General features: G+C 38.5%; 1 protein-coding gene across 1 annotated transcript in view; it reads left to right on the top strand.

The window, feature by feature from the left end:
* Positions 1-14,347, top strand: part of grm4 (glutamate receptor, metabotropic 4) — a 101,597-nt gene that overhangs the window by 55,850 nt on the left and 31,400 nt on the right. Inside the window, exon 2 of the mRNA XM_033970233.2 lies at positions 12,293-12,509. Within this exon, the coding sequence (XP_033826124.2) occupies positions 12,293-12,509 (217 nt within the window). The remainder of the gene's footprint in view (positions 1-12,292; positions 12,510-14,347) is intronic.

The following is a 14,347-nucleotide window of genomic DNA, read 5'->3' as shown; positions in this document are numbered from 1 at the left end:
AATACAATACTTTACAAGCAGTTGTTTAAATATGGAACCTGTTTATAGCATTTTAAAGCTGTCAGCAACTTTAATAATTATCTTGATATAATCGTTAATGCGTATAACCAAATTCCAATATCGGCTCATATCTATGCTAAAGTCAGAATAGTGAGAGGGGATTTTAGGAACTTTGTCATAGTTTTGCACAGATCGATTTACTAATGGATTTTGTTTGCGCAGATTTTTCATTCAAATCATTTTAGTGCTGACTTCACATGGCTAATTTAGTCCGCCATAAGCATTCCATTGAAAAGTGCGTATTGTTTTTCTCTCACTAATCTACTGCATTGTTCGGTTTTGCGGGCGTTCATTAATCATGAATGCCACTTAGTTTATATCTAACTACATTCGCAACCTTTAGTCGGGATCATTTGCATGTTTAACGTAAGTAATAATTCAATTTGTAATGAGACAATTAATCACAGTTGGCCAGTGGACAAATTAATGATTGCCACTTTTGAGAATGGAAAAAAGAACAGCATGGACTGGGTTTTGCAATAGAAGAGAACAATGCAAGCTATAGGAAAAAAAATAAAAATGTTTTGACTAGCATAAAGTATGAAAAATGAGTCACCTCGATGCGATAAAAGGTTAAAAATGAAATACAACAGCCCCACTATGATAACAACTGGAAATAAATTGTTATCCGGATCGCATGTCTGCAGATACAAAGATTTATGCAAACTGTAACAATTCAGAGATGGCTTATGGTGACATGGGTGCGTGTCTAAGGGTTTTGTGAATGTACAATTAAATGAAGATGGCGTTATACATCGGTTCATACTTCATCATATCACAAACCCAACCAGGGACTCTGCAGCTGCACCACTTGCAATCAGCCAGTGCGACAAGCTCAGAGAGAGGGTCCCGGGGCTGTTTGCTCCTCATGTAAGCCAGTCAGTGAAACTCCATGAGGGGTGGAAGGAGAGAGGGGGGCTGTGGGTAAAGTGAACATGTGCACTGCCCCATGGGGAAAAACATAAGGGTGTTAATATTACAAAATATGCAAAATGGCTTAGTTGAGTGTGGGGTAAAGCAAGACTTAAGCAGTTGTTAATATGAATACATTAAGAATGATCTTATTTGCATATTGTATAGTTCAAATGTAAATACTACAGATTTGTATAGAACATAAAAGTGATCTATCTGAAGAGTAGTTTAATTTCAGTTTGGGATACAATTGTTCGCTTGCCAGGTATTCAGAATACACACTTCTTCAAAACTTTATTAAGATTCTATAAGTTTTCAAATGGCTGTGATTAACAGGTGGATGAGCCAATACGAGATATGCATTGTTTTATATATATATATATATATATATATATATATATATATATATATATATATATATATATATATATATATATATATATATATATATATATATATATATATATATATATATATATATATATATATATATATATATATATATCATAGCGGGCTGAAAAACATTGTATATTTCTAAAGAATCAATGGGCGATGTGTTAAACTCTGTTAATTTGAAGTGAGATAAATTTTATTTTATTTGTAAATCATAGGTGACCAATGAGCTCCTTGGTGTCACTGAAAAAAACAAATCTCACTGCATGATCACGTTTGACTGGGTTTGAGACGCGGAGGGCATGGGGACCAGACTGATCTCAATCTGAAAATACAGAGAGATCTCATTTTGGATTTGACAGGCAAATTGACAGGCAAATTGTTAGCACTTACAAGAATCAAATGTTATTAAATCAGGGCAGGAATGTGGTGTAGTAGAACAGCTATTCTGAGCACACACTGCAGAACACTGTGAGATGAAATATGCATGAATCAATCAAAATTCTAAGCTAATAATGAGGGAATATATAACACAGCAAAAAAAAAGCTGTTAAAAGTTGAATTTGCATGTGTCTCTTTTCAAAATACCATGTACGTACTTCATTTTGATTGTGCTACTTAAAAAAAAAAATAAAATAAAATTGAATGAATTACAGAGGTGATCAGTGTTGTTAAACAGACTATGAACACAGGGACCATAACATGAATGATATGGCACCGCAGTAATGGTCTAACACCTCATTGTTTTTGTCGAAAGCACATTGTATGAGGCATGAAAGTGACAGAGCTGCAGCTGACAGGTGATTCGTCAAAGTCAAGGATGAAGAAGACATTTATTTAACATAGACGGCACAGAGAACATCTGTCATTACTCTGGTGCTGTAAACAGGACTGTCACACTAGTGTATCACAACAGCTCTGGTGCCAAGCGCTGAGGCGACAGGCACAGACTGGTGGAGATGTAACACCTTATTTTTAGTGGGTATTCATAGCATACAGTTAAATCTGCCACACAAATAAGGTTTTTTCAAATTAATGCTTTAAATTAGTACATCTGATCTAAGTCATTTTCTACAGGACAAATGTACCCCTGATGTTTTTTATTTTTAGGATTTTTGTGGCCAATATTTGTTTTTAGTAGTATTTTGTCCCAGGTTCCCAGACAAACAAAGTCTAGTCAATGAACCTTGTCTCTAGGCGCAATGCCCGTGTACTGTAACATCTCTTTATGTCTTCTTTTGTTCATTGACTGAAAACTCTTAAGCGTGTTTGTTAACAGTAATGTTTTTTATCACGTGTCTGGAGCTTTACTGTCTCCTCTATCTATCAACAACCGGTTTTGATCAAAAAGTAAAAACCTTGGAGAGCTACCCCTCTGACACTCTGATAAAGTACAAGGACTGTCAAACATTTAGCAAAATTTGGGAACATGGATCTTACCAGAGAAGAAAAGGCTTATGACACTTTTTTGGTACCTGACACAATAACTACCAAAATAAATGTAATACAATATATTTTTCATAAGCATGGGTGCAATGGGGGAGTTACCTTTAACCAATGGACATGTGTGTATTAATGGGATAATTTCATGTGACGTGTGTATCAACAGAATCAGGTTATTGTGCAGGATTAACTACTCTCAAGGTAACAGATATGTTTTAAGCACAATCTTTGTTTCTTAAGATAAGGATAACTAATACATTTTAACTTGAAGACTTGAATGATTGGATCAAATAGACAGATTACCTTTTAGAAAATTGAAGTATATGTTGCGCTGCATGTTGGAAGCAAGAGGAAAGTTTCATCTTTGAGCCAGACGTTACTAGAGCTTCCATTGTTACCTATGGCAACATATTGATCACTGCAACAAAGGCTGCAAAGATCCTGACGTCCATTATAACTCAGCAGATTGGTTCAGCAGTTAGTGTTGGGCACATTGTTGAAACAGATGCCCCTATAGATGCCAGAAGAATGGTGTCTTAATGATAAGAACCTGAAACTGTTGAGTAGCTAAAAATATAACTAGCCCATAAAGTGCTGTGGTACACAATGGCCTGATCAATCAGCATGGCAGTGTGAGTATGGTTTAACGTATGGCCGTGCACAAACCGTATATGAGTCTGCACCACTGCAGCCTCCCACTTGGAAAGTGTCAAGCATTATACTCAGCATCTTAATTAAATAGTGACTATGTTAAGAATGAGGAATATAGTTTGTACTGGGATCTGAACAATCATTTTATTAATAGGACTAACTATTAGATTTGAACAGATAAACACATTTGTAACTTTCAGTCATTTACAAGACTGGGAACACAATGGCATGTTTTATATACATCTCACGTCTACCTGAACACTGATCCAAGTCTTGATCCTGTTAGATCTGAGTGCTGCTTTTGACACTGTGGATCATGGGATCCTCTTACAGAGGCTAGAGGACTGGTTACCTCTAGTACTGCACTAAACTGGTTTAAGTCCTTTCTAGGAGAGACAGGGCATACTTTGTTGAAATTTGGAAACTATGTCTCAGATAAAATGTCCCTGACCTGTGGGGTGCCCCAGGGGTCAATCCTGGGACCCCTGTTGTTCAATCTCTACATGCTGCTGTTAGGCCAGTTAATATTCAGCAATAATGTGTCCTACCACAACAGATGACACTCAGATCTATGTCTCACTGCAGCAGGTGAATATGGACCAGTGGATTCACTCTGCCACTGCATCCAACAGGTCAGTGTGTGGATGCGAAACAACTTTCTCCAGTTAAACTCAAGACAAGACTGAAGTCATCATCTTTGGCCCACAGAAACATAGAGAAAGTGTTAGCAGCACCTCCAGTCTCTCTCTCTAAAACCTTCAAATCAGGCTAGAAATCTAGGGGTAATAATGGACTCAGACCTGAACTTTAACAGCCACATCAAATCAATAACATCAAAGGTATACTGTCAAAACATGTGTTTGTCTCCAGTATGTTAGACTGTAACATCCTGCTCACTGGCCTCTCCAAACAAGCCTTAAGACAGCTGCAGTACATCATGAATGCTGTTGCTTGGGTCCTGACTAGAACTAGGAAGTACTTCACACATGTGTCCTGTGCTCATGTCTCTGCGATGGCTCCTGTGGCTCAGAGAATAGACTTTAAAGCAGCTCTGAGGACTTCAGTGACCGGCCTCCTGCTGGTGCCCAGAGTCAGGACTAAACATGGAGAATCAGTGTTTCAATTTTATGCAGCTAAAACCTGGAACAGTCTTCCTGAAGATGTGAGACAGGCCTCGACTTTGACAATGTTTAAATCCAGGTTCAAAACAGTTCTGTTTAGCTATTAACATTTTTTTTATTCTGCACTCATCTTATTTCATGTTAATTTTATGTATTATGATTTTAATGCATTTATTTTTCTGTAAAGCACTTTGAATTACACGAATTACACGATACAAATAAACTGGCCTTGCCTGACCGAAGCATTCTGCTGTAAGAAAACACACCGAATTTCTTCTAGTTGTTTATTTTCTGAAAACAAGGGCTACTGTAGGCCATAACCCACGAGCAAACAACAAGAGCGATTCAACAGCAGTCTCATCTCGCAAGAGCCAGTCTCCAACACAGACCAGTATCTGAAGAATAAAACCTGCACGTCAACGTGTCGCCATAGCAACCAAGTGTGATATACAAAAGCAGTCACATTAACAACACATAAACATATACAAGAACAACAAAAGGAGTCAACTCTGAACTAAACACAAAATATCAGATCATTATAATACATAATCAGATATCAAGAAGTACTATTTAATCAAACATTTTTATAAAGAGCTCTGACTGATTAAAAGTAAATCAAAATGTAACTTTCCTCACAAATGGTTTCATTTTTGCCACTGTGCCACTGAATGATGGTGACGAGGGTCGTTTCAATAAATTGAGTAAAAGTCATGATAAAAAGCAGCAGGAGTTGGACCTGTTCAAAGTTTATATTAAGTCAGGCACCAGTACAATCAGCTGAAGTTGGCCCAATGACAAATTTCACTTAAAGTCACTGTAATATACTGTATAATGATGCTAACAAAACAGAACTATGGAGCTATTGAAAGTACTGTGCCATTATTTGACTGTTATTATTTCTTTATTTTAAACATGAGAAAAGTATTATAAAAAAACATTTTCTGTATCAAAAGAATAAAAACATGACCCTTAGACTGCAGGAAGTATTTACTGAAACACTTCCAGACTGTGACTAACACGTTTGAATTCTGATCCATGCAAACAGAGCCAGTGTATAATATTTCTGTACAGTCCTAATGAGCGTCATTACTCCTACATAGAGGGTGAACCAAATGAGCTCATTCAATTTTTAAAAAAGCGCCGTTATTTAAGGCAAGTGATTTGAACATTAAATCTGCATCAGAAATCTGCTTGAGACTCACATCACAGCAATTAAACATATTTTCCAAAGCCCATTAGTGATAAAGTAGGTAGAGCGGGTGATGGGGCAACACATTTCTATAGAGCTGCAGAAAGCCAATGTTCAAGTCCACAAAGAGCCGGCAAAGCACAGAGGCTCATCCTGCGCAGATGGGAAGTACACAGAGAATGACTAAAACGGTGCCTCCCTATAGGAGCGTTTAAATAACCCCACAAGAGCTTCAGCCTTAAATCCGGAGGCGGCCTTAGCAAGTCATCAAGAATTCAGCTGCAGTTCACATACATCCAACGCCGTGGAGATATCTCTCTCTGGCTTTCACAGAGCACATTCACTTTTATAGCACATCAGTTTTTCAAGTTTTCCACGCTCTCACTTGGTTTTGATTCTCCGGAGGCCGATGAGATGAAGGCCTTAGCTGGGAAATTAAATTTTCTGATCCAATGCTATGGAGTGACTATGTTCTATTAGGGTTAAAGCACTGTTCTGGACTATATATCGCCCGAGTCCAGAGAGTGGGAAGTCTGGCCAACGCAAACATGATAAGCTCTGGCTGTCCCGGTTTTTGACAGAATGCTGAAACTGTGTGATTGTTACAGCAGTGAAATCCCTCAGGTGAAAAATACAACACGGGTTGGTTCAGTAGCAGCAGCACCCACAGTGCAGGCAGATATGGAGGTTTAAGCGTCATCCACAAGCACAAAGGATGGAAACAGCAAAACTAGTTAGAATGCTGATAATCTTCCTTTTTTCAAACTTAGAAAACAACTTTTGGCATTCTATTGTATATTTACAGAAAGTATGAGTCCAGAAGTAAAGTGTTTATCTACCATAGACTGTATAAAGAAGGGACCAAGGGAGTGTGACGTAATCCACAGCCTCCGGCTCCTGCCAAATGAAGCTCAAAGAAGCTATAGGAGCAACTTTGGAGCCGAGCTCTATGGAATTCAAACTGCAAGTCTCATAGCAACCAACGAGCCAATCCAGGGCGAGGCTTTTGATGGTAACGCCCCTTCCTGCCTACACCCCTGGTTTAGCAGGGAGCAGTCGCTTAGTAGTGCTGTCAATCAAACCTGTTGCTAACACTAGAGGAAGCAACCTTGGGGAAAGAAGACACCTGATTTGTCTGTTAATAATGTTCATATCTTGATTTATGGACACAGTAGCAAAATAACAACACAGAATCATGTAGATCATTTTAAGACCAAAATGACGAGCCCGACAGCAGCAGTTACAGTTAGAGTGGTGACACTTTTTCAATAGAAAGCAAACTGGAGTCAGTGGAGTGTTTGGAACGCAGCGGCTAGGAGGTTAGCTATGTACATTTGTATAGACAGTCTATGGTGTCTACTTATTATGGCTGGTGCACAGTGTAACTTTTCTGGTGGAGGGTCTGCCTCCTGTGTCCATGGAGACAAGCAGGTCTCCCCAAAAGGCAAAGTTACAGTCAGGACATTGATCATTGCTCTCACTTGCAAAAGTTATACAGGCTCTAAATATAGCTTCAAGTGTCTGCTTGGCTCATATGTTCTTGATGTAATATTTAGCAGTAAATAAGTTTTCAAGATCTAACTCTCTGATTGCTAAGTGGAAAGGCTATTACAATCACACACTAAAGTTCCCATAGTGGCGAGAACATGCTGATGTGCAGCTTTGCAGTGTTCCTCCTTGTATAATATCCAGCATTCTTATGAGCCGCTGTGTAATCTGTGATAAGAGCCGGACAGACAGGTGCAGCTTTGCATAGTGTCAGTGGGTATTTTTGATGATATCTTATCTGCTTTTAAAAGGCCACTTCAGGAACGAGCTGGTGGAATCATGTCACAAAAGAGAAAACGTGTTGTGACAGACTACTTTCACCCTCCCAATTCAACATTTCATGACACAAAATTAACAAATACAATAAGCAAATCTAGCACCCAGAAACGTTGACTGTTATGTGCATGTGTTAAAAAAGCTGTAGCACAGTACAAAACATTAATTAAAGTAAAACAAGATTCTATTAACACGTCCCAAACACCTTTGAACAACACTTCTTCTCCACCTCCAAGTCTCCACCTTGTGACGTCAATGCAGTGTGAAGTCGCATGTCTGCTGCTTCCAAGAAAAGAGGCAAAGTAAGAGAAGAAAGTTGTGTAATGCATAGGCCGCATTCAGATTGGATTAAAATTTAAATTTGTCTGCAATTATGATTAAAATGCAGCCAATTAAGATGCTATTTACAATTGGGCTATTCACCTTATTTCGGAAGTTGCCGTGGGCGCCGTCATTATCATTTGGCTTGTATTATTTAGTATAGAGCTGCAGATCTTGACAGTAAATCAGTTCTACATGGACTACAAAGTCATTTTTAAGCCTCCCAGAGAATTGGTGCAGTGTTGGCTTGTTCGTGCACATGAATATTGAAATTTTACCCACACCAAGCTACTTTATATTGGAATTCTCAGTTGAAATGAATGGCAATCCCGCTTAACTGGAAGAGTCACCACAAAGAAAGTGCAGTTTAAAAGGATTTTCACAACAAAAGTGGGCGGAGCAGAAAAAGCCCAATATGTTCTGATCTTAGTATATAGTAAGATCAGTAAGATCTCACAATGGAAATTTACAGTCTTAATGCACAATAAATTGCAGATAAAAAAGTGAGATGGCATAAAGAGAGTAAGAGGTTCTCATGTGCACCTGCCACCTCCTAAATCAGATGAGAATAGTTCAGTCCTGTCAAGGCCAAAGACCAAAACCTATTCTTCCAGTTTGACGTCTTTCACAGCTCGTACACTTAATGTACTTCACACAAGGCTCAAAACAAGACGCCCAAGAGGAGAGAGTGCAGCGAGGAGACAACAGCATTAGTGTGACAGCCCTCTGTCCAGACGGCCGACACAGGCACACAGCCCCTGACTTCACACACTAAACGCCTCACTGCTTTGTTAGGAGGGATGTTAACAAGCTTTGGTTGATTGGTGAATTTGATGCAGTGCCAAACAATAACTTTTAAGTGAAGTCTGAAAAGTTATGGTTGATGAAACAAAGCCTTTTTCTGTATTTACATATGTATTTTCAGCTCATGCTTTAGATTTCTGTTCAAGCTACTGGCTCCTGTTTTGTTAAGAGCCGATGTAAAAAAAAAAAAAAAAAAAAAAAAAATGAGATTGTGCACAGTTTTTTTTTTTTTTTTTTTTTTTTCTGTGTGCAAGTTTGAAGAGGTGAAATCAAAATCACTCAGACTGAATGGGTTACTAGCCACTGCAAAGAGCGAATCTACTAACAATTCCAGATGATAGCGCAGGCAGCTTCTATAGAACGGTTAAGGGTAAAATAAGGGTCATGTTTAAGGGGCTTTGTCAGTGACTTTAAATATGTAACAATTATAGGAAAAAAAACATGATTAAAAATAACATTTCTAATAAAGATGGAGCCTAGACAATGTACTAAGCTGTTGATATGTGACATTCAATTACTTTGGTCCTAGTTGAGCCCTGTTATATCTGAATGTACTTGGTTTGATCCTGTTTTAGTCCATATGGCGTACCAGGTTAGGCTCCAGTCTCGATGCACCAATTCTCAATTATTTCTTCTAGAGTCTCAAAACAATCAATTGACTGTGTGCGCAAAATCACCCGGCAACCACATTGTTAGCGCCGCTACCTGTCCAATTTGATCTCTTTGAGTTTTTTGCCGATTCGCACTAAAACGTATAAATATTTAAAGATGAGGCAGTGACGGAGCTGTGGGTGGATGTCACTGACGACATATTAAAAACTACACAAATAAACTTCACGGGGGGATACTTCTGAGTTTAGAAAGAGGGATATTTGTGTCTCAACGCTAATGCTGATGCCAAGTTTGAGCCATGCACACCACAAACTGAGATATTCTACGTATAAAATAATAAGATATGAATTTTAATAGGTTTATTTTATTTTATGTTTTCTGATTGTAATAAAAGCGATTGTTAGCATTGAGATACTGCTGTTCACAGAGCCTGTTAAAATAAACATAAATGATACATATTTATATTATCATGTATATAATTCAGTTGGTAGGTGGGTTATGATCAGAGAAATAGTACAGATGTCTTAAGGCTCGCTTGGTCAGAGGTACAGGCTGAGCAGCTGTGCTCTGACAGAGGAAGCAATGACAGCAGCAGGTTCACCGTGAGGCCTCCTGACCACATCAAAGACCAGAGCTGTGTGAAAAGAAGAGAACGATCTGCATCAGCATTAAACGTACCTTCAAACCAATGCACACTTTTTATGTACCTTTTCCATGGTATTCAGTGATGCAATGTTTCATCATTACAGAGTTTTTATCATCTACATTGGATTTTAAAGAGGAAGAATGATGCTTTTTATGTAATTTCACACTGAATACACTGTCAAACGTGGCTTCAGCTTGTGAACGACATAATAATGACATTTTTAGCAGATTATTTGATGTTTTTAACACAAATATCTCGGCAAAGGGGTGTGTTCTGTGCTCAATTCTTACTACTGTTTTTCATGTTAAACCTTTGAATATGCTCCTTACAAGGAATCTGAACACAGCTTTGACAGCGAAATGGGTCAGCGCAACACAAAAAAAAAGAACAAAGTGCCACTTAAAGCAATAAATCCGAAATAACAGAAGTGAGCAAAAGTCGAGATTATAGTGCAACTTTGAGCTTATGAATCGGAGTGTATGACGACAGAGAACAAAGTCAGTTAAAGCCACGTGGATTGTGGAAAGACGAAAGATTTCCAAAAACAAGTAGTGGAAACCTACGTATTTCTCAAGATATTTGTACGTTACTTTTTTTTTTCTTTCCCTGGATAAGGCTCTAGATGATGCAATATTTATAGGTGTTTTTGGGTGTGTTTTTTTTTCTTCTTTAAATAAAGGATATGGGATATGGGAATACTGGCTCCTGCCTTCATCAGAGCGAAAGAGAGAGGGAATATCACATTGCAAAATTGGAAAACAACCAATTTAGAAAGAACAATCTGCTTTAATCTTCTCGTTAAAATTGTTCAGGAACAGCGCAGGACATAATTTATAGGTTTCATTCCTTTTGCATGATCCAATAAAGTGGTTCATTCTGACACACAACAGGGAATTACCAGCTCTTCCGGCGCTCTGTGTTCTTATATGTTTTTTAGGCACACATAAATCTGGCATTATGCTGGAGATGTGAAGTGTGAATGTAGCAGATTAGAGTTGCTGTTCTGCCGTAGTACATACTTTGAAGAAGTATTGGAGCTTAGCCTGCCATCACTAGGACTATTTAAAGAAACAATGTGCCTTCTGCAGAGCTTGAGCAGCCACTAAGGAGCTGCCTGGAGATTCCTAGCAGATGTTATGTGTCATATCTTCTTTTATACGCACCAAAACGGGATAAAGTAACACTTCAGAATCTGCATTGTTAAGTCTTAAAAATGCAATGACTGACTTCAATGAGAACTGAAGTTTAACCACAGATATGTATATAAATGGACATAGCTAACCTGCTAGCTGTTGAGTTCCAAATTAGGAAGTGAGCAGGGGCGCGCTTCCGGCTGCAACAGTTCACTTTCTATTGAAAAACTGTTGCTTCTCTTTTCATAACTGCAGCTGTCAGACTCGTCATTTTGGTCTTAAAATGTTCGTATTAACCCGCTCTACATGAACCTTGTGCTTTTATGTTGCGATTTTGTGCGTGAATTAAGATATAAACAGTAATAACAGGCACATTTCACCCCAATAACCACTAACCTCGATAAGCTTCATTTGGCTGGAGCTGAACACTGTGGGTGACGTCACACTCACTTAGTCCACTTCTTTATACAATCTATGGGTTTCACAGAAATAGCAGCAAAATATGAAATGAAACATGGATGGAGCAAAATCTAGAAAAAGTTAGCCTCATACTGCAATGAAATCCTACTAAAAACACAAGAAGCTTAGGAGCCAACGACAGGAGTAAACAAGAACAAAACAAATCACTCGGTTTGAGTTAAGTGTAGGTGTTACAATAGCAAGTCATAGGAATGTATTCTGTAAAAGTGAAAACTGTTAAACTGTAAATCTGCATTCATCCATCCCCGTCTTCTTCCACTTATCCAGGGCCAGGTTACAGGGGCAACAGTCTAAGCCAGGACTTCCAGACTTCCATTTTTTTAAAAGTAATGCAGTAGTAGAATGGTCAAATGGTCAAATTTTATATCGTGCTTTTCCACATTCTAGGTAATAAATGAGCTGTACATCAAGGAACCACTCACCCATTAACACACACATTCATACACCAGTGTACACAGACACAGGGGCGAGGTGGACAGCGTTGTCAAAATTGAAACTAAAACTAACAACTAATAATACTAAACAAAGACAAAAATAGAAGAAAATTTGAGCTTTCCTGCAGAACATTTAGAATGGTTTTAATCTACATTACAATACGACAATAAAATACTACTATTGTTTTTCTATTATGTAAAAAAATAAGACTTTTTTTGTACAGAAAATTGACACTAAGAATCATTTCTCCTGTCTGTGTGTCCTTCAGATCCCTCAGATCAGCTACGCCTCAACAGCCCCAGAGCTGAGCGATAACACCCGATATGACTTCTTCTCACGGGTCGTTCCCCCCGACACCTACCAGGCCCAGGCTATGGTGGACATCGTCAAAGCCATGCAGTGGAACTATGTGTCCACAGTCGCGTCTGAAGGGAACTATGGAGAGAGCGGAGTCGACGCTTTTATCCAGAGGTCTCGAGAGGACGGTGAGTCTCTGTGCAAACATTCAGACAGCACAACTTTATTTACAGTGAGGAGAGGCAACCAGGGCTCTGTCAATCTGTCCTCCACCATCAATTGGAGGCTGAGATAGTGATGCAGCCTGAGAGAGTCCATGTCTCATTTTAGTCTTTTGGTCTTTGCTGTGAATATGCTAATTTTTATTTAACAGTGTTGCAAATTAGAACAGCACTAAAATAGAAAAATCAAGCTGTGTGAAATATGGAGCGAATGCTGTAATTAATACTAAAAATGAGTCTGGCAATATTTACTTTAGGGACAGTGCAAGTGAAGTAGAAGGTACATTGTTGTATTAAAAGTAAACAGATATTTAAAATATATGAAGATATACTCTTCAATATTCTTTAAAGTAACTGAAACCACTTTTTCCATCTGTCATAATGACACTTTGGATGTGAAATCGCTAAAGCTTTAGATTATAAAGACTGCTGAGTATGACTAATGCTGAAATTTCTAAGCTCCAAAGTCATATCTCCAGAGAATACTGTATCTGCTCCGAGTTTGATGGGGAAGATGAAAAATGAATTTTAATTTAATTCAAAGTCTAAATGGCACTAGACCTTGCCTGGGGCAGCCAGGGACATGGCACTGTACAACATTGGAATTACTCCTTCTTTTTCTCCTGCTGCGGCCCGGACATGCTCTATACGACCTCTGACCCCTTGTGAAGTGGAATATAATGACTCCAGACGTGAGCAGCACTCTCACAGGTCCTTCTTTACTGCCACAGGTCCCTTGTATAGTGCCACAGTCCCCTCTATAGACATAGTGCTGCTACCTTTCATTGTGCACAAACCCAGGAGCGATCACGCAGCCACAGTACTCATGAAGCTCACCAAAACATGCCATTACAGCCAGTGGATTATTGGTTGAATTATAAAACAAACAAGCTGTGAGCTGTCAATACAATGTGTCCTGAAAAAGGACATTTTAATGCCAGATTGAACTAATGGAAATGGAATGAAATTTGGTGTTTGGTGTAACTTTTAGTCCAAACCAGAAAAATAAAGTGGACAATGGCCTGTTATTAATCAAAAGTCACATACTAAAATAGAAGCCAAAATAAAGTTCATATTTTTAACAGGAAAATCATGGATTTAAAGCATGACAAAAAATGTTGTTTACAAAAATGTTTTCTAACTTTTATTGCTACTGGCTGACAGGTCATCAAGTAATGCTGTCAACCACGCAAGCAGAATTATTGCTTACAGACAGACATCAGACTCTGTTCACTGTCTTTTAACTGTAAGAACACATTTAAACAACTTATCTGTCAAGTCAGCCACTGCAACTGCTTTGAACTGACAATAATTTACTATATACCACGTAAAGCTGAAAAGCTGAAAGCCTTGCTGAGACTAGTGATATGGGCACGGTATTTGGTCTTTAAATATTTTTCTTTATAATAGATACTCTGGTCAGAAACTGCCCATGGTCTACATTGCAGGTTTTTCTGTCCCACAGTGGCAAGACTTTTGACAACTGACAGAGTGAAAGACTCAAATGTCTCATATTTCATCTGATCACAGAATACATGTACAGCTTCAGAGCTATGGCACTGTGTGCAGGATCTACATTTTAGTCTGGATACAATGAGTGTACACAGGCAGTACAGATGGCAGTACTGACCCTCACACAATGTGCTTGTTAAGTCCAAGTACAACAGTATTGCAGAAACGTTCTTGTTACAGTGTCGTTTTCTTGAGATGATAAAACAGAAACAGTTTTTTCTAAATTCTAATAAATTAGAGGAGCCCTTGAACTGAGTATGTTACAGAAGGACAAACATGACCTCACTAAAGTA

Source organism: Periophthalmus magnuspinnatus, chromosome 7 (assembly GCF_009829125.3).
Source record: "Periophthalmus magnuspinnatus isolate fPerMag1 chromosome 7, fPerMag1.2.pri, whole genome shotgun sequence".
In the NCBI taxonomy this organism is placed as follows: Eukaryota; Metazoa; Chordata; class Actinopteri; order Gobiiformes; family Gobiidae; genus Periophthalmus; species Periophthalmus magnuspinnatus.
This window is presented reverse-complemented; position numbering and strand designations above follow the sequence as displayed.